This window comes from Scyliorhinus canicula, chromosome 21, assembly GCF_902713615.1.
Source record: "Scyliorhinus canicula chromosome 21, sScyCan1.1, whole genome shotgun sequence".
Taxonomy (NCBI): domain Eukaryota; kingdom Metazoa; phylum Chordata; class Chondrichthyes; order Carcharhiniformes; family Scyliorhinidae; genus Scyliorhinus; species Scyliorhinus canicula.
This window is the reverse complement of record NC_052166.1, coordinates 17,226,905-17,246,997: the sequence shown is the minus strand read 5'-3', so window position 1 is coordinate 17,246,997 and position 20,093 is coordinate 17,226,905. Positions and strand designations below refer to the sequence as shown.

Genomic DNA, 20,093 nt, shown 5'->3' with positions numbered 1-20,093 from the left:
GTGAGGCCACACCTGGAGTATTGTGTTCAGTTTTGGTCTCCTTACTTGAGGAAGGACGTACTGACACTGGAGGGCGTGCAGAGGAGATTCACTAGGTTAATCCCAGAGCTGAAGGGGCTGGATTACGAGGAGAGGTTGAGTAGACTGGGACTGTACTCGTTGGAATTTAGAAGGATGAGGGGGGATCTTATAGAAACATTTAAAATTATGAAGGGAATAGATAGGATAGATGCGGGCAGGTTGTTTCCATTGGCAGGTGAAAGCAGAACTGGGGGGCATAGCCTCAAAATAAGGGGAAGTAGATTTAGAACTGAGTTTAGGAGGAACTTCACCCAAAGGGTTGTTAATCAGTAGAATTCCTTGCCCAGTGAAGCAGTTGAGGCTCCTTCATGAAATGTTTTTAAGGTAAAGATAGATAGTTTTTTGAAGAATAAAGGGATTAAGGGTTATGGTGTTCGGGCGGGAAAGTGGAGCTGAGTCCACAAAAGATCAGCCATGATCTCATTGAATGGCGGAGCAGGCTCGAGGGGCCAGATGGCCGACTCCTGCTCCTTGTTCTTATGTTACTCTAGTTTTCTCCCACAGTCCAAAGACGTGCAGGTTTGGTGGATTGGCCATACTAAATTGTCCCTCAGTATCCAAAAGCTGTGCAGGTTAGGTGAGGTTGCGGGTTAGGGCGGGAGAGTAGGCCCGATGGGATGCTCTTTTGAAGGATCGATGCAGATCCGATGACCAAATGGACTCATTCTGCACTCTAGGGATTCTATGAAATAGCAGTTCTGTTAATGGAAGTTGGCAGCCAGGATTCTCCAGATTCAGCCACCACGTTTCTGCTCTTGGGCGAAATTCTCTTCTAGGGGGCGGGGGGGGTCCCAGCGTAGCGGAGTGGCGGCAATCACTCTGGCATCGGGCCTCCCCAAAGGTGCGGAATTCTCCGCACCTTTAGGGGCCAAGCCCTCACATTGAGGTTGGCACCACACCGACTGGCGCCAAAACCAGCAACAACGACCTTTGATGCACGGCGCCGGGGCTGGCTGAAAGGCCTTCGCCGGTTCGCACATGCGCCGGTGCGTCAGCTGCCGCTGACGCCACCACCACATGTGCGCTGGGGGATTCTCTTCCGCCTCCGCCATGGTGGAGGCCATGGCGGTGGCGGAAGATCGCGGGCCTGGCCACCGTGGGGGCACCCCCGGGGTCCGATTGCCCCACGCGCCGCTGATCCCGCCGGCACAGAGGTGGTTCAAACCACGGCGGCAGCAGGGGCCTCTCAGCGGCGTGACTTCGGCCCATCCGGGACAGAGAATAACGGCAGCACAGAAACCCGTAGCCTCCTGACGGCCCCCGCCATTCTCCGAGGCGGGATTGGCGGCACGCCGACTTTTTGCGGGTGGGAGAATTCTGGACATGGCTGGGGCGGGATTTTCGGCGGCCCCGGGCGATTCTCCGACCCTCCTGCTTTCGGTAGCATGGTGGTTAGCATAAATGCTTCACAGCTCCAGGGTCCCAGGTTCAGTTCCCGGCTGGGTCACTGTCTGTGCGGAGTCTGCACGTCCTCGCCGTGTGTGCGTGGGTTTCCTCCGGGTGCTCCGGTTTCCTCCCACAGTCCAAAGATGTGCGGGTTAGGTGGATTGGCCATGCTAAATTGCCCGTAGTGTCCTAAAAAGTAAGGTTAAAGTGGGGGGGGGGGGGTTGTTGGGTTACGGGTATAGGGTGGATACGTCGGTTTGAGTAGGGTGATCACTGCTCGGCACAACATCGAGGGCCGAAGGGCCTGTTCTGTGCTGTACTGTTCTATGTTCTATGTCCTGGGGGTTGGAGATTTTCGCCCCTTGTCCGTTATCCAAGCTCTCATAGATTTTAGGTGAGCTGCCCAAAAATAGAATTTTAAAATGGGAAGTGCTAAACCTCCTTCCAACTTAGTAAGCTATAATGTTTTACATCGCACTCTGGGTTGTTTTCCTTGCCATATAAAACGGGAGATCAGATCATCCAGCATATTAAATGTAGATTTTGGAATCTGAATATGTTGCATCTGGAACAAATACAACAATCTAGGGAGAACATTCTTCTTAATAACTTCCATTCCCCTAACAGAGAGTGGGGTAGGGCCAGCCACCGATCTACATCACTTCAGTTTTATCATTGTTAACTTTGTAACCCGAGTAATAGTCAAACTTTTTAATACTCTCTTTCAGAAAACATTTGGATATTGTAGGATTTGATAAGTATAGCATCAGCATATAATGACAATTTGTGCCCTTCTCTTGCTTTAACCCTTTTTATATTGTGTCTCTCCATTTGTGCTGAGGAATCCATACATATAGCATATGGCAGAGGGGACAGAGGGCAACCCTGTCTTGTCCCTCTACCTAGCCCAAAGGCTTTATAAATATGACATTCACTCTAACAGAGGCCCATTGATTTGAATAGAGAATGTGGACCCATCTCACAAAGTTGGATCCAAATCCCAGGCAATCTAAAGCCTGAAATAGGTACACCCATGATACTCACTCCATTACCTTGGGCAGGAGTCATATTAAGGAGCCTGCAGGGATTATCTCCAGAGTATGTCTCGTTGTAAATCTGGTTTGGTCTGGGTAACCTCTGTTATTATTCTAGGTTATGGTGTTCGGGCGGGAAAGTGGAGCTGAGTCCACAAAAGATCAGCCATGATCTCATTGAATGGTGGGGCAGGCTCGAAGGGCCAGATGGCCTACTCCTGCTCCTAGTTCTTATGTTCTTATATTTAATCTATGGACAAGCATTGATGTTAGAATTTTCAGATCGCAATTCCATAACGCTATGGGGTGATATGACCCACATGCTGTTAGGTGTCCCCCCCTCCCCTTATGAATAACTATTATGATTGCATCTCTCAGGGCAGCACGGTGGCACAGTGGTTAGCATTGCTGTCTCACGACGGCGAGGTCCCAGGTTCGAATCCCGGCTCTGGGTCACTGCCCGTGTGGAGTTTGCACATTCTCCCCGTGTTTGCGTGGGTTTCGCCCCCACAACCCAAAGATGTGCAAGGTAGGTGGATTGGTCACGCTAAATTGCCTCTCAATTGGAAAAAATGAATTGGGTAGAGATAGATAGAGAAATACAGCACAGAACAGACCCTTCGGCCCACGATGTTGTGCCGAACTTTTGTCCTAGGTTAATCATAGAATTTTGGACACTAAGGGCAATTAAACGGGTACTCTAAATTTATTTTTTTAAATAATTATATCTCTCCATGAAGGATCCAATGATCCAGATTCTAATGAGTGTTGATAGGCTTGTTCATGTTAGGGTGTAAGTATGTCTTTAACGGTCTTATAAATTTGCTTATGGAGCCATCCAGGCCGGGACTTTTATTATTTTTAAATGCATCTATTGCCTCATCCCTTTCTAAACGGGTGATAGACTTTCCCAATTTCTTAGCGCTATTTCTGACAACCTCATCATGTTGATGCTTTGCAGAAAATCGTAAAAAAATTTCTCTATTCCTGCACGCATAAGAATCCTCGTACAATTTCCTATGTAAGTCCACAAAAGCAGAAGAGGTCTGCTCTGGTTTGGTCAAAAAGTGATGGGTGCCTGTGACTTAAGTTTTGGAACAATATTGCATGATTGCTGCTTTCTTAATTGAAATACCAACAAGTGGCTCGCCATGTTCATAATATCTGTTTTGCAAATCGTAAACCCCCTTCAACTTGTTCTGAAAGCAAACTATCCAAAGCTCTGCGAGCCTTTTGTGAGGGAAGCCATCAAAGCTGGTAAGCGGTGCTTTTTGTGTTGTTCTAAATTTTGAATTTGTTATACCCATTTTATTCATTTTTCTTTCTTTTGGTACAAGCAAATGAGATGATGTTACCTCTTAAATATGCGTTCATGCAGTCCCATAAGGTTAGGGATGAGGTATCAGGTGCTGAATTGAGTTCTAGAGAGTGTTGCAATTCTTTTCTCAAATTCTTTATCAATTAAGAGAGATGCATTCAGGTTCCGTAACATGACTTCTCAATGATTTGCTTATCATGATGCAAGGGTTTGATGATGCTGAGAGCCTGTCTGCCATTTGGGGCATAACAATTAAAATTCCCACCCAATAAAAGCAATCCTGTACTTTTATCTAAGATAAGGTTAAAGATTTTTTTTTCATAAATTATGGGTCATCCTTATTTAAGGCAGATACATTTATCAATGATACTTTATCCCATCTACTGTTTCATTAAGCAGTATGAACCTGCTTTCATTGTCCTTATGTTGCGGGTGGATACAGAAATGGATACAGAAATTCACTGATCTGTGGAATAAGATTGGAACACCTCCTTTTCTCTCTGATGCATGAGAGGAAAAGAATACCTGATTGCCCCTAGATCTGCCCAGATGACAATGTTCTATGTCTGACAAATGTGTTTCTTGTAAAAATGCAATTTTACAGCTTAGATGTTTCAACTGACAGTGTGTTTTTCTCTGGATACAGTTATGTAACCCTTTTATATTATAACTAATTACCTTTAACATCCATAACAATCTGTATTCCATGAACGTGACAGGTGTACCCAGCTTGACAAAAGCCTAATTTCAGAGAAGAGAGTATTGAGAGCAAGGGGGAAGGGGGAGAAAAAATGTGCTATCCGTAAAGTGGCTTTAACATTGTTTCTCCAAGGAACCCGTTCCTCAGCATTGATACAGCTACAGGAAAGGGGCAAGGTGTTAAAAAAGGCCCTGGGGCGCCAGCAAACCTTTTCCCCTAACCAGGAGGACCGGGACAATGATTAACGGCCTGCAGCGGGGCGCAGGGATCTGGAGCACAGAAGGCCCCATGTGGTGATGCCTGCCCATCCACTGCACCGCATGGCATGACCAGCCCGCTTGTGACAGGGCAATATGGAGGACAATAACGAACAGTACCAACAACCACTTTGTATGACAGGACCAGGATCCTGCCCATCCAAATCTTGCTCCAGGCGAACGGCCATATGACCTGTGTGGAACTCCACATGAGGTCTGAATGTCTGGTATTCATCGCCACATCTTCGACCGCATATAATCTGTGATTCGTCAGCTGATTCTCCAGGATACCAATGCAAGGCTAGCGACTACACGGGGGAGCCTCTCGTGATTGCGAGCACAACCACCGTTCACATTGAATACTGCCACCAATCAGCCAATTTACCACTGGTTATTATACATGAGAGTGGTCCGAGCCTGTGGCGTGACTGGCTCCGGCACCTTCGCTTAGGCTGGCAAGGTTTGCCAAATGCGCCCACATTGTCCCGATTTCAGACCATATTACAGGACGTTTTGGGGACCATCAGGTTCCAAAGCCAGAATAAGCTTCGATCCCATGGCCCCTCCCTTGCGTCCAAAGGTAGTTGCAGAGTTGGACCGCATGGAGAACCTGGGGATCATAAGACCAGTACAGTTTTTCAACTGGGCAACGCCAGTCATACCATGTAACGAAGCCCGATGGGTTGGTGCATCTGTGCAGGGATTATAAGATGACAGTAAACTGTTTATCATGCTTAGACCGTTATCCAGTCCCCAGGATCAAGGATCTGTATGCCAAGCTCAGCAGTAAATTTACATTCACCAAGCTAGATATGAGCTATGCGTATCTCCAGCTGGTCCTGGCCCCTGAATCAAAAAGATTCATCAACAACAATACGGGTTGGCTCTATGAATATATTGGCTACCATTCCGGGTCTCCTCAGCGTATGCAATATTTCAGAGAACACATTTTATGGGGGTTTCCGGGTGTGGCAGTCTAAGACAATGTGTTGATAACCGGTTTGTCTGACCAGGAGCATCTCCGCAACTTGGCAAGTGCAACAATGCTTTGAGGTGGCTGACGACCACCTCTGCCATGAAAAGAGTGTCTTTATGTGGTCGAAGTGGTATATTTTTGGTACTTTGTGGACCACCATGCACCCCATGGGAGAGAAGGTCCAGGCCATCCGCCATGCCCTGATGCCAGGGGGATCAACGGAACATAGGGCTTTCCTGGGGCTCGTCAATTATCATGGAAGGTTCCTCCCAGGGTTGGCCAATGTATTGACTCTCCTCCATAGATTAAAGCAGTAGCTTACCTCTTCCAAGACTGCTTGCTCATTTTGACCCCTCTAGGCCACACTTGCTGACCTGCAACACATCCTGTTACGGCATTAGGGCCGTGCTAGCCCACGTAATGGAAGATGGTTGCGAGTGGCATAGCGTGTTTGCATCTAGGACATTGGCCGACACGGGAAAATGGTGCGCACAAGTGAAGAGAACTAACTGGCCATAATATTCGGCATAAATAAATTTCACCAGTATGTCGATGGGCACCACTTCACTGTCCTGGCGGACCACAAGCCCTTTCTGGGGCACTTCAAGGAGAGTCATTCGATTTCTCCCAGAGGTAATAGAGGTAATACGATAAGGCTTCTGTACAACAGGTACGGGGGTAGATCTCTGCCTGCTGGCTCCGCCCAGTAGGCGGAGTATAACTGTGTGTGCACACCAAGCTGCTCCCATTCTGGTAGCAGCTGCAGGAAGCCACACATCCCTGCTTAATAAACCCTCTACTTTCGTCTCGTCGTAATTGATAGTGCATCAATTTATTAAGCAGAGATATTACAGCGATGGAACTACACATCAAGCCAGATCGCCTGCAGCTGCACCCTCAAGCAGCCAACGCCACATCGGCCTTCGACCACTGGCTAGCTTGCTTCGAAAGCTACCTCAATCAGCGACTGAACAGCCCTCGGACGTACAGAAGCTTCAGATCCTGTACTCACAGGTGAGCTCGGAGATTTTTCACCTTATCCGGGATGCGCCCACTTACCCTGAAACTATGGAGCTTCTGATAGGACACTATATCTGGCCGATCAACAAACTCTCTGCCAGGCACCTCCTACCCACGAGGCAGCAACTCCCCGGTGAGTCATTAGATGATTTCTGGCGTGCCCTGCACATCCTGGCCAGGAACTGCGATTGCCAGGCAGTTTCGGCCGTTGAACATACAGAACTCCTGATCAGGGACTCTTTAGTTACGGGCATGGAGACTGCGTACATCTGCCAGCGCCTATTAGAAGGGGGTACGCTCAACCTCGTGGCAACCAGGCAACTCGCGAACTCGCTAACAGTAGCCTCCCGTAACCTACAGTCGTATGCCCCCGACCGCACGGCATACGCCCCCGACCGCACGGCGCCCTCATGGACATTGTGGGCCCCACCAGCGGCCGCCCACAGCCAACCCCAAGCATGCGTCGCGCGGCAGCCAGCCAACCCCGGGGGGCCCAAATGCTATCACTGCGGGCAGATAAAGCACCCCCGACAGCGCTGTCCGGCGTGGAGTGCAACCTGCAAGGCCTGCGGAATGAAGGGATATTTCGCTGCCAGGCCCGGGTGATCGCTGCTGTACATGGGCCCAGTGTTCCTGCACTCTCCACGTGCGACCCGTGGGTGCCGCCATTTTTGTCCCGGCGGACCAGGTGCGACCCGTGGGCGCCGCCATTTTCGTCCCCGCAGACGACATGCGGCCCGTGGGTGCTGCCATCTTCCTCCCAGCAGAACATATGCAGCCCATGGGAGCTGCCATCTTCCTCCCAGCAGACCACGTGCGGTCCGTGGGCGCCACCATCTTTAACGCCGCCCACTATGTGTGCTCCGTGGACGCCGCCATCTTCACCGCCATTTTGGACGGCGCCTCAGGACCCCTGTTCGTCGGGGACTTCCTCTGGCCGTTCATCGCCTGCCACCGCCGCCAACCAGCCCGGGGCCCACCAACACCAGCTGCAACTCTCCTCCATCACGCTCGACCAGTCCCGGCCGCACAACCTCGCAACCATGATGACGACGGTGAAAGTCGATGGGCACAAGACATCCTGCCTTCTTGACTCCGGGAGCACGGAAAGCTTCATCCACCCCTCTACGGTAAGGGGCTGCTCCCTCGCGGTACACCCCGTTACCCAGAGAATCTTCCTGGCTTCCGGATCCCATTCCGTGGAAATCCGGGGGTACTGCATCGTCACCTTCACCGTCCAGAGCGTAGAGTTCAGCAACCTCCGACTCTACGTCTGCCCCAACCTCTGCGCTGTCCTGTTACTCGGCCTGGATTTCTAGTGCAACCTCCAAAGTCTAACTCTAAAATTCGGCAGACCCCTACAGCCCCTCACCGTATGCGGCCTCACGACCCTTAAGGTCGACCCACCTTCCCTGTTTGCAACCTCGCCCCGGATTGCAAACCCGTCGCCAGCAGGAGCAGACGGTACAGTGCGCAGGACAGGACCTTCATCAGATCGGAGGTCCAGTGGCTTCTGCGGGAAGGCATTATTGAGGCCAGCAGCAGCCCCTGGAGAGCCCAAGTGGTAGTAGTAAAGACTGGGGAGAAACAGAGGATGGTCATTGACTACAGTCAGACCATCAATCGGTACACGCAGCTCGATGTGTACCCCCTCCCACGTATATCTGAAATGGTCAATCAGATTGCACAGTACCGGGTCTTCTCTACAGTGGACCTGAAATCTGATTACCACCAGCTCCCCACCCGCAAGGCGGACTGCAAATACACTGCGTTCGAAAAAGATGGCCGCTGCTATCATTTCCTTAGGGTTCCCTTCGGCATCACTAACGGGGTCTCGGTCTTCCAACTTGAGATGGACCGAATGGTTGACCGGTACGGGCTGAGGGCCACCTTCCCGTACCTAGAAAACGTCACCATCTGCGGCCACGACCAGCAGAACCACGATGCTAACCTTCACAAATTGCTCCAAACCCTCACGTACAATAAGGAGAATTGCGTGTTCCGCACCAACCGCTTAGCCACCCTTGGCTATGTTGTGGAAGATGGAGTTCTAGGGCCCGGCCACGACCGCATGCGCCCCCTCATGGAACTCCCCTTCCCCCACTGCCCTAATGCCCTGAAATGATGCCTGGGGTTTTTCTCCTATTATGCCCAGTGGGTCCCTAACTATGCGGACAAGGCCCTCCCACTCATCCGCTCCACAATTTTTCACCTGAGGCCTGCCAGGCCTTCAACCGTATCAAGGCAGACATCGCGAAGACCACGATGCATGCGGTCGACGAACCCCTCCCCTTTCAGGTCAAGAGCGATGCATCGGACTTCGCTCTGGCTGCCACCCTCAACCAGGCAGGCAGACCCGTGGCATTCTTTTCCTGCACCCTCCATGTCTCCGAACTTCGGCACTCCTCTGTCGAAAAGGAGGCCCAAGCCATCGTGGAAGCTGTGCGACATTGGAAGCATTACCTAGCCGGCACGAGATTCACTCTCCTCACTGACCAATGGTCGGTGGCCTTCATGTTTAATAATACAGAGGGGCAAGATCAAAAATGATAAAATCTTAAGGTGGAGGATCGAGCTCTCTACCTACAATTACGAGATTTTGTATCGCCCCGGGAAGCTCAACGAGCCCCCCGATGTTCTATCCCGAGGCACATGTGCCAGCGCACAAGTGGACCGACTCCGGGCCCTACACAATGGTCTCTGTCACCCAGGGGTCACCCGCTTCTTTCAGTACATAAAGGCCTGTCCTACTCCATTGAGGAGGTTAGAACCGTCACCAGGGACTGCCTGGTCTGCGCGGAGTGCAAGTCGCATTTCCATAGGCCAGACCGAGCGCACCTGGTGAAGGCCTACGGCCCCTTTGAACGCCTCAGCATGGACTTCAAAGGGCTCCTCCCCTCCACCGACCGAAACACGTACTTCCTAAACGTGATCGATGAATACTCCCGATTTCCCTTTGCCATCCCATGCCCTGATATGATATCTGCCACGGTCATTAAAGCTCTCAACGGCATCTTCGCCCTGTTCGGTTTCCCCGTTTACGTCCACAGCGTCTCCTTGCCTTCCCGAGGGTTTCCTCCGGGGTTTCGCTCCCAACGTGGCTGGCAGCTCCTGGACCTGTCCTCCGCAAACACGTGCGGATCCACAAGACGAACTCGTTGGTCGAAAGGGTACAACTACTGCATGCAAACCCACAGTACGCCTGCGTGGCGTACCCCGATGGGCGCCAGGACACAGTCTCCCTCAGGGACCTGGCACCAGCTGGATCCCCACCCACAGCCCAACACCCGACACCCCTCCGATCGCCCCGGCGCCATCCACCCTTTCTCCAGCGCACCTCACTACAGCTCCCGCCCCAGGACGGCCCGTCCTCCCACTGGTTCCGACCAAGTCGGCGCCCACATCACCACAGGGACTGAGGCGCTCACAGTGGAAGGCACCCGACCGGCTGAATTTGTAAATTTTCACCAGACTATAAACTTTAAATATCACAAACCTGTAAAAAAAATTCCACCATCCCCGCTGGACTCCTTTTTTTAAACAGAGGATGAATGTGCTAGTCACCACTGATTGTATAATAGAGGTAATATGGTTAGGCTCCTGTATAACAGGTACGGGGGTAGATCTCTGCAAAGAAGAACAAAGAAAAATACAGCACAGGAACAGGCCCTTCAACCCTCCAAGCCCGTGCCGACCATGCTGCCCGCCAAAACTAAAATCTACACTTTCTGGGTCCGTATCCCTCTATTCCCATCCTATTCATGTATTTGTCAAGATGCCCCTTAAATGTCACTATAATTCCTGCTTCCACCACCACCTCCGGCAGCGAGTTCCAGGCACCCACTACCCTCTTGTGTAAATAAAACTTGCCTCGTACATCTCCTCTAAACCTTGCCCCTCGCGTCTTAAACCTATGGCCCCTAGTAATTGACCCCTCTACCCTGGGGAAAAGCCTCTGAGCATCCACTCTGTCTATGCCCCTCATAATTTTGTAGACCTCTATCAGGTCGCCCCTCAACCTCTGTCGTTCCCGTGAGAACAAACCGAGTTTATTCAACCGCTCCTCATAGCTAATGCCTTCCATACCAGGCAACATCCTGGTAAATCTTCTGCACCCTCTCTAAAGCCTCCACATCCTTCGGGCAGTGTGGCGACCAGAATTGAACACTATACTCTAAGTGTGTCCTAACTAAGGTTCTATGCAGCTGCAACATGACTTGCCAATTCTTATACTCAATGCCCCGGCCAATGAAGGCAAGCATGCCATATGCCTTCTTGACTACCTTCTCTACCTGTGTTGCCCCTTTCAGTGACCTGTGCACCTAGATCTCTCTGACTTTCAATACTCTTGATGATTCTACCATTCACTGTATATTCGCTACCTGCATTAGACCTTCCAAAATGCATTATTTCACATTTGTCCGGATTAAACTCCATCTGCCATTTCTCCGCCCAAGTCTCCAAACGATCTAAATCCTGCTGTATCCTCCGACAGTCCTCATCGCTATCCGCAGTTCCACCTACCTTTGTGTCGTCTGCAAACTTACCAATCAGACCAGTTATATTTTCCTCCAAATCATTTATACATATATATATATATATACTACGAACAGCAAAGGTCCCAGCACTGATCCCTGCGGAACACCACTAGTCACAATCCTCCAATTAGAAAAGCACCCTTCCATTGCTACTCTCTGCCTTCTATGACCTAGCCAGTTCTGTATCCACCTTGTCAGCTCACTCCTGATCCCATGTGACTTCACCTTTTGTACCAGTCTACGATGAGGGACTTTGTCATAGGCCTTATTGAAGTCCATGTAGACAACACCCACTGCCCTACCTGCATCAATCATCTTTGTGACTCTTCGAAAAACTCTATTAAGTTAGTGAGACACGACCTCCCCTTCACAAAACCATGGTGCCTCTCACTAATACGTCCATTTGCTTCCAAATGGGAGTAGATCCTGTCTCGAAGAATTCTCTCCAGTAATTTCCCTACCACTGACGTAAGGCTCACCAGCCTGTAGTTCCCTGGATTATCCTTGCTACTCTTCTTAAACAAAGGAACAACATTGGCTATTCTCCAGTCCTCCGGGACATCACCTGAAGACAGTGAGGATCCTGCCTGCTGGCTTTGCCCAGTAAGCGGAGTATAAATGTGTGTGTACACCGAGCTGCTCCCATTCTGGTAGCAGAGGCAGGGCCGGCCCAAGGTACCGGCAACTCGGGCAGTCGCCCGGGGCGCCATGTGCTAGGGGGCGCCAGAGACTCTGGTCCCGTGCATGCGCAGTTGGGCCGGTGCCAACCAGCGCATGCGCGGTGGCCGCCCTCCCCCAGGGCGGCCCATCCGCCCACCCTCGGCCCCGCCCCCCCCCGGCCCCGGGCTCGGCCCACCCCCCTCGGCCCCCCCCCCCCCCCCCCCCCCCCCCCCCCCCTCCCCCCCCCCCCCCCCGAAGGGCGCCGAAGTTCAGCTTGCCCGGGGCGCCAGCAACCCTAGGGCCGGCGCTGGCAGGAGGCCACACATCTCTGCTTAATAAAGCCTCGATTACCCTCTACTCTCGTCTCGTCATAATTGATAGTGCATCACGTAGCTGGACCCAGACCGAACCACAGCTTTCCCATGTCAGGCACATGGTGCAGTACGGGGCCAGCATCAGGCTCTTCGTGAGGACTTGAACACTTAAACGGGAAAGATGCAAAAACTGAGCATCAAAAATGTTGTGCTCTTATGGGGCACCTGCCGGGTGGTCCCCGAGCGTGGGCATGCAGCACTCTTACTGGAACTCCATAATGGGCACCTGGGAGTATCTAAAATGAAGATGCTCGCCCGGCCTCAAAGCAGACATTGTACGAGTAGTCCAGTGAGGCCCTCAATATTGGGCACACCAACAATTACCCCTGGCGGCCCACTCTTCCCTTAAGAATGGCCTGGAAGACCTTGAGCCCGGGTTCATGTCAACTTTGTGGACCATTTCCAGTGGGAAATGTTCCTCCTCCTGGTAGATGCTCACTCTAAATGACTAGAAGTGGTGCTGTTGCAGGCGGCCAGCATGGGTCACCATGGGAAAATTATGCGAAACATTCAGCACGCACAGAATACCAAAGGTATTGGTGTGCAATAATGGCATGGGGGAGTGCGAGTTTGCGATGTTCGCCTACGCCAACGGGTTTCAACACGAGGACTGTTCCCTACCACCCAATTTCAAATGGACTGGCCAGCGAGAGAGCAGTCCAAACATTTAAGTTGGGCATGAAAATGCTGACGGCTGGATCCTGGGATACTCACCTGGCATGTTTCCTATTTTTCCTCGCGTGCTCTTTTTCAACATCGGTGACACCGATGTGGCCTCTAATGCAAAGTGTTATGGTGAATTTGCTCTTCGGTCACTCCAATCAAAGGATGGCAGGGGCAGCATCTTGTTTCCCCGTGTGTTTAGAATGTAGGTCCATTGGATGCACTCAACTGCCCTCACTCCTCACCCATGGGGGGGGGGGGGGAACACGCACTGCTGAGGCACTTGAGGGTCAAAGCACTTCGTTCAGATGGAGTTAGGAGGGGCAATTGTGAGGAAACGGCTACTGTATAGGGGGGTGGGGGAAGTCAGGCTCCATTGAAAGATACTCTCTCAGGGGGGTCACTCGGGTGATCCTGAGAGGGCTGGGGGCCAAGGCATTGTCATGATTTATTGCTTTGATGTTCTCATTTCAGTTTTTGATTCTGGAGATAATGGAGTCAGTTGAGCGAGTAATTATTTTGAATGCGTTTGACCAGCAGAAGCGACATCGATATGCCACTGCATGTGGCTAGGACCAGGGCCCTGCAGAGGAGGGGAAGGCAGGGCCCAATGATCTTCTGGAAACAGAGTACAAGATGGCGGAGCCTCGGAGGAAACACTACAAACCATGGGTGTTTCGACGTAGAACATCCTGCCTCCAGATGTCAGAGGTCTTGTGCCAGAGATCACCGCCTGTTCAAGGGGTTGATTGACCAACTGTGCCAGGTGATGCAAGAGTTGACAACACATGGACTGAGAGGTCACCCATTGCCTGCGGCCCTGAAAGTTACTGCCGCTCTGAACGTCTATGCCAGCGGCTTGTTTCAAGGATGTGTGGGTGACCAGTCAGCAGTGCAGAGCGAAAGTCACAGATGAGCTATCTGCCAGGGCCCACATGTTCATCAACTTGGACCGGGACCAGGGAACCAGGATATCAGGGCCATTGGCAAAGCCTGCATAAGCAGGCATGCCCCATGTGCAGGGTGGCATTGACTGCACTCACATGGCTCTTGTGTTCTCCATGATGGCATAGGGCTTCATATCACTCCTTCAATGTCTGTGACCACACAATGCACATTTCTCAGGAGCATCCATGACAGTTTCATCTTGGGACGCTCTTAGATCCCAGCGGGTGTTTTTGAGGGGGAGCAGGGTGGCTCCTCAGGGACCAAGGGTAAGCACTCAGGAGATGGCTGATGACACCTGTGCAGAGGTAATAACACCCGCTGACACTCACTACAATGAGGCTCATGTGTCTACGTGTGCGCTGACCGAGCTGGAGTTTGGACTGCTCGAGATGTGGCTCTGGTATGTGGACCGGTCAAGGGGAGTCTTCCAATACAGCCCCAGAGTGTGTCCTGCATCATAGTGATCAGCTGCACTCTGCACAACCTGGCACTGCAGTAGGCAGAGTAGCTAGTTCAGGAAGAGATGGAGGAGTGTCACATCTCATCGGATGAGGAGAATGTTAACGAGGGCTATGATGGGCAGCCCGCAGAGAAGGAGGAAGAAGGACCTCGGGTGATGGCTAGGGCCTGCATGAGGCGCAGTGCTAAGGATGCCCTCATTGTCTCTCGTTTTGGTGACGACCAGAACTAGGGTATGAAGACTTCCTTCGCACTGCTGTGGAACCCGCGGTCATCTGCATGGTCGCTCCATTCATGGTCAGAGCCTCAAAAGTTATTGACTGGATGCTGCAGGAGAATTATGATGATTTGCAGTGAGGACAGCAATCCTTATCACAACCTCCACAAAATATCTGACTCCTGCCTGACCGATAGCTGAACGCAACTTGCCACCAAACCCATAGAGACAGAATAACACAAGCCAGCTGCTACTGGCTCCTTTGAGGTCGGGGTCCTGGTGTGTTTTGCCACCTCTTAACGAGGTGGACAAACTCTGTCACTTTTTCAGCCATTAGGAATGGGGTAACTTTCATGGATGGGGAGTTGGGGCTAGGGAGCCTGTGCCAAGAGCAACATTGCATTATTCCGTCATCAGTGTGGGAGGTGAGAGAGACATTGTACTGCCTTTCTCCTGTTGCACAGGAGGAAGCACCAAGTTTGCACGGGGGTTTGCAGAGCCTGCCGCCATGACATGACAATTTGAAGGCTCTTTATGGGTCATCAAAGTGATTTTTAATGCTAGCTAGTTATTACAATGGTGTATTTTCTCTAATAGTGCCCAGGTTAGACCATAAGACATAGGTGCAGAATTAGGCCACTTGGCCCAACAAGTCTGCTCTGCCATTCAATCATGGCTGATAGTTTTCTCAACCCCATTCTCCTGCTTTTCCCCCATAACCCCTGATCCCCTTATTGATCAAAAACCTAACTCTGATAGATATGTTCACTTGTGCCCACAAGTTGCCTATCGTTACTTACTCTTCCTCTACGTCTAGATGTATCCCCAGAATCCACAGCTGAGGTTGAGGTGGCCTGCTGACTTCCACCGCCTGTTGCCTGTGATGACTTTGGCAGGCGTTCTCTTGAGGGTCTGGATCTTGCTTTTGGGCACAACAGGTTTTTCTAAGCGTGCCAGAGCTAATAAAATTATTTATCACTTTTAAACAAGAACTGAAAAATGTAAGATTGTTAACTGAACATAGTTAGTCAATCAATTTATTGTTTCATAATTCTTTAGACACTGCACAATTTGTGCAAATGCCAACTCTTTGATTAACTGATTCCTTGATAGTGGATTAAGTGTTATGAGAGAAATTTAACATCTTTTTTTGTTTTTCCTTTAGCAGATCATTAAAAGAACCAAGGTAGGTACAACAAAGATATTCTGTTCTGTCACCTTTTTAAGTTACCATTTATAAAAAAAAACACTTGTAATAATAAGAGCTTAATTGTCACAAGTAGGCTTCAATGAAGTTACTGTGAAAAGCCCCTGGTCGCCATATTCCGGCGCCTGTTCGGGGAGGCCGGTTCGAGAATTGAACTCGCGCTGCTAGTCTTGTTCTGCATTACAAACCAGCTGTTTAGCCCACTGTGCTAAACCAGCCTTAGATTAGGATTGTCTTCGTTGGAAAGACGGAGTTTGAGGGGGGACCTAATTGAGGTCTACAAAATTAAGAGAGGTATGGACAGGGTGGATAGCAACAAGCTTTTTCCAAGATTGGGGGTGTCAATTACAAGGGGTCACGATTTCGAGGTGAGAGGGGGAAAGTTTAAGGGAGATGTGCGTGGAAAGTTTTTTACGCAGAAGGTGGTGGGTGCCTGGAACGCTTTGCCAGCGGAGGTGGTAGAGGCGGGCACGATAGCATCATTTAAGATGCATCTAGACAGATATATGAACGGGCGGGGAACAGAGGGAAGTAGACCTTGGAAAATAGGAGACAGGTTTAGATAAAGGATCTGGATCGGCGCAGGCTGGGAGGGCCGAAGGGCCTGTTCCTGTGCTGTAATTTTCTTTGTTCTTTGTAGCCCATAAGTGATTTTTAATGCTAGCTAGGTATTACAATGGTGTATTTTCTCTAATAGTGCCTAGGTTACACCATAAGACATAGGAGCAGAACTAGGCCACTCGGCCCATCGAGTCTGCTCTGCCATTCAATCATGGCTGATAGTTTTCTCATCCCCATTCTCCTGCCTTCTTCCCATAACCCCTGATCCCCTTATTGATCAAAAACCTATCTCTGATAGATAGGTTAACTTGTTGTCTATCATTATTTCTAGGTGTATCCCCAGAATCCACGGCTGAGGCTGAGGGGGCCTGCTCACCTCCACCCCCTATTGCCTGTGATGACTTTGACAGCCGTTCTCTGGGCGTCTGGATCTTGTTTGAGGCCTCTCCTGTGAAAATATTCTTGTAGATTTCTTTTCCTCATCCATTTCCTCCCTCTAAACTCAGATTGTCAAGGGAGAAAATTAAGGAATTAATTAGTACTAATATTATCTCAGCAGTGAGGATAGAACAGTAGGGGCTATTATTCAGTTTCATGGCCACAGTGGTCAGATTGCGAGGCTGCCAACTTTCGGGTTGACATTAAGACATCTGGGGATTGGGAAAGTGGGTGGGGGAGATTGGAGGCCTCTGGGTAGATGGGAGACTTCAGAGAGGGTATTGGAAGGGATTTTAGGAAGGGTCCACAAGAGTGAAAATTGGAAGGGTTGTTGGAAAGGAGGTTGCAACTCGCTAACACAAAGGAAACAGGCAGGATTAGAAAGATCAATGGGAGATGTGGGACATTGTGGCTTGGAAGAGCATCTTAGCTCGGAGATGGAGGCTGATTGCACCAGAAACAGATAAACTCGACCTAGCATATAAGGGGAAAGACACTTGTCAGCTGGATCCAGCAGTCTTCAGATCCTTTTCACTGTTGGGCTTAAATTTAAAATTGAGATGCAGTTAGAGGCATGCAGACCGAATGGAGCTGGAATCTCCATTTCTGAGACTAAGTGTTCATGCCGGCACAGGATTTGTGGAGTCCTAAAACAGCAAAACTTGCGCCGCCCCAGACCGATTCAGCTACCATTAAGGGGTTAGCACCGGCACCACGTAGAATGCAATCAATGGTTGCGGTGGTGGAGAGACTGTTGACCCTGTGCCCGGCCTGGGAAGGAGGCTGCCAGCCACTGCCATTCATCGTGCCTGGGCGCAGGTGGCAGAGGCAGCGATCGCCACCAGCAACACTATCAGGACCGGCCAGCAATGTAGGAAGAAAGTGTGCGACCTCCTCAGGGTGGCCAGGATGAGTAGGTAGCATTGTGGCCCTGGCACGAACTCCATCCCACACTCCCGTAACCACCCCCAACAACTTCTAGGGTGGCCAAACCCCCACTCTGCACATGCCAGTACCCATACCGGCCACCATGGCCAGGTGCCCTGGTCGCTGAGGCCACTAGCTACCCACCTTCTGGGCTACATGCATCATACCGTTTCCCCCAAGGGCAGTACGGTGGCACAGTGGTTAGCATGAGGACCAGGGTTCGAATCCCGGCTCTGGGTCACTGTCCGTGTAGAGTTTGCATATTCTCTCCTTGTCTACATGGGGTTCACCCCCACAACCCAAAGATGTGCAGGGTAGATGGATTGGCCATGCTAAATTGCCCCTTAATTGAAAAAAATAATTGGGTACTCTAAATTTATATTTTTAAAAATAAATTTCCGTTTCCCCCCCATCGCCCTAGGAGAAGGGTCCCATAACCGCTGGGAGCGGGAGAAAACTGGAGTAGGACCACCGAACCTGCGGCCCCTTATTGTCGCAGAGCAGAGGGCCCTGGACACGGTCAGCGACCCGGAGGGAAGGGTGGTCAGCCCAGCCGAGGAAGTGAGACCCCGCTGATTTGCAGTTGCCCGTGACACATGTGTCGGCATCTTCCCCCACACCATCCTCACTCTCACTACCCCCTTACCCCCACCCTCACCCCCAACCTTACCACACAACTACCCCTCACAACCCCACACTCACCACCACCACCCCCCAGCCTACAGTCGAATCACGTGTTGCTCTTTTGTCTTGTAGGAACTGTTAGTGATGGGGAGGTCTGTCTGGTGGTCCCCCCCCCCCCCCCCCCCCCCCCCCCCCCCGCCACCATGAGCCGAGCACTGACGACGCGAGCAGCTCAGACAGCAGCCTCGACCCGAGCCAAAAGACACTTCGGAGCTTGCATCTGAGGGTGACACTGATTTCCCTTCACAGCTGTCTCCAACAGCCTTCACCGTCCCAGAGACATTCACCTTGGTTGGGCACTTTAGTGGAGGCTTCTGGGACCCTCTCTGGTGAGCACCACACAGCTGATCCAGTGCAGCAGGTGGAGGTAGGAACACCTGAGGGGGTGGACAGTCGGAATGGGCCAACCTCAGGGACTGCTGCTGTCCAGATGGGTTTCGACCTCTGGAACAGACAGTCCTATCAATTGTGGAGATGTAGTCGCAGAGCCAGGGACTACATGAGGGATTGTCGGCGAGCATCCAGTACCTGCAGGTGCAGTTGGATGAGTCGAATGCGTGCAGGAGCTGACAATATGTGCTACCCAGGCCAATACCACACGGGTGGCATCCGCGGTGGAGGCATTGGGACGGCAGTTTTGGCTATGCATCAGCTTGTCCACGACCTGGGCCATTCTGTGCAGGCACTGGCCGAGGTCTAGGAGACTTTAGTGGAGACTTCTGGGACCCTCTCTGGTGAGCACCACACAGCTGATCCAGTATAGCAGGTGGAGGTAGGAACACCCGAGGGGGCAGGCAGTCAGAATGGGCCGACCCCAGGGACTGGCTGCCATCCAGAACCCAGGGTTGCCACCTCACAGGCAGCCATGTGCCAGAGCTAGCGGCGCTTCTGAGCGTTGCCCAGTCATGGAATTTGTGGAACTTACAGTGCCGAAAGAGGCCCTTCGGTCCATCGAGTCTGCCCGGCCCTTGGAAAAAGCACCCTACTTAAGCCCACACCTCCATCCTGTCCCTGTAATTCAGTAACCCCACCTAACCTTTTTGACACTAAGGGGAAATTTAGCATGGCCAATCCACCTAACCTGCACATCTTTGGACCGTGGGAGGAAACCAGAGCACCAGGAAGAAAGCTATACAGACACGGGGAGAAATGCAAACTCCTCACGTAGCCACCAGAAGCAGGAATTAAGCACTGGAGCAGTGAGGCAGCAGTGCTAACCACTGTGCTGCCGTGCCGCCAGTCACAGCAGGCCACGGCTGGGAACGTCAGTGGAATTGTCCAGGCACTGGCTGACATGGAGCAGACACAGAGGGAGGTGGCCCAGTTCCAGAAGGAGATGGCGCAGTCACTGGCTTTTGTGACACAGACCCAGAAGATAGAGACACAGTCAGACCCAGACAGAGATTGTCTCCCTGTGCTCCATGGCTGCAAGCATGCAGACCCTGGTCGGGACCAGAGCGGGCCTCCAGGACTGGCAGTGCCAGAGTGCTGAGGAGCGTCAAGGGATAGCTCCGCTCGCATCCTGGTTCCATGGAGTAGCCCGGGGACTTTTGGGCACCCCAATGGAGGATGTGGTGAACGCCACAGCACCTTGGACTCTCACTTCCCCCCGCTGGTCCCTGCCGCATCTGGCGGGCAGTTGGCC

The 20,093-nt window shown here is 51.4% G+C and overlaps 1 protein-coding gene across 7 annotated transcripts in view; it reads left to right on the top strand.

Annotated features, from left to right (window-relative positions):
- Positions 1-20,093, top strand: part of LOC119955955 — a 114,692-nt gene that overhangs the window by 77,296 nt on the left and 17,303 nt on the right. For 2 of the 7 annotated variants that reach the window (XM_038782627.1, XM_038782621.1), the window contains exons 5-6: positions 13,548-13,773; positions 15,797-15,817. In XM_038782627.1, coding sequence (XP_038638555.1) covers positions 13,548-13,773; positions 15,797-15,817 — 247 coding nt within the window. The remainder of the gene's footprint in view (positions 1-13,547; positions 13,774-15,796; positions 15,818-20,093) is intronic. The other 5 variants (XM_038782626.1, XM_038782624.1, XM_038782625.1 and 2 more) reach the window with 3 other exon arrangements.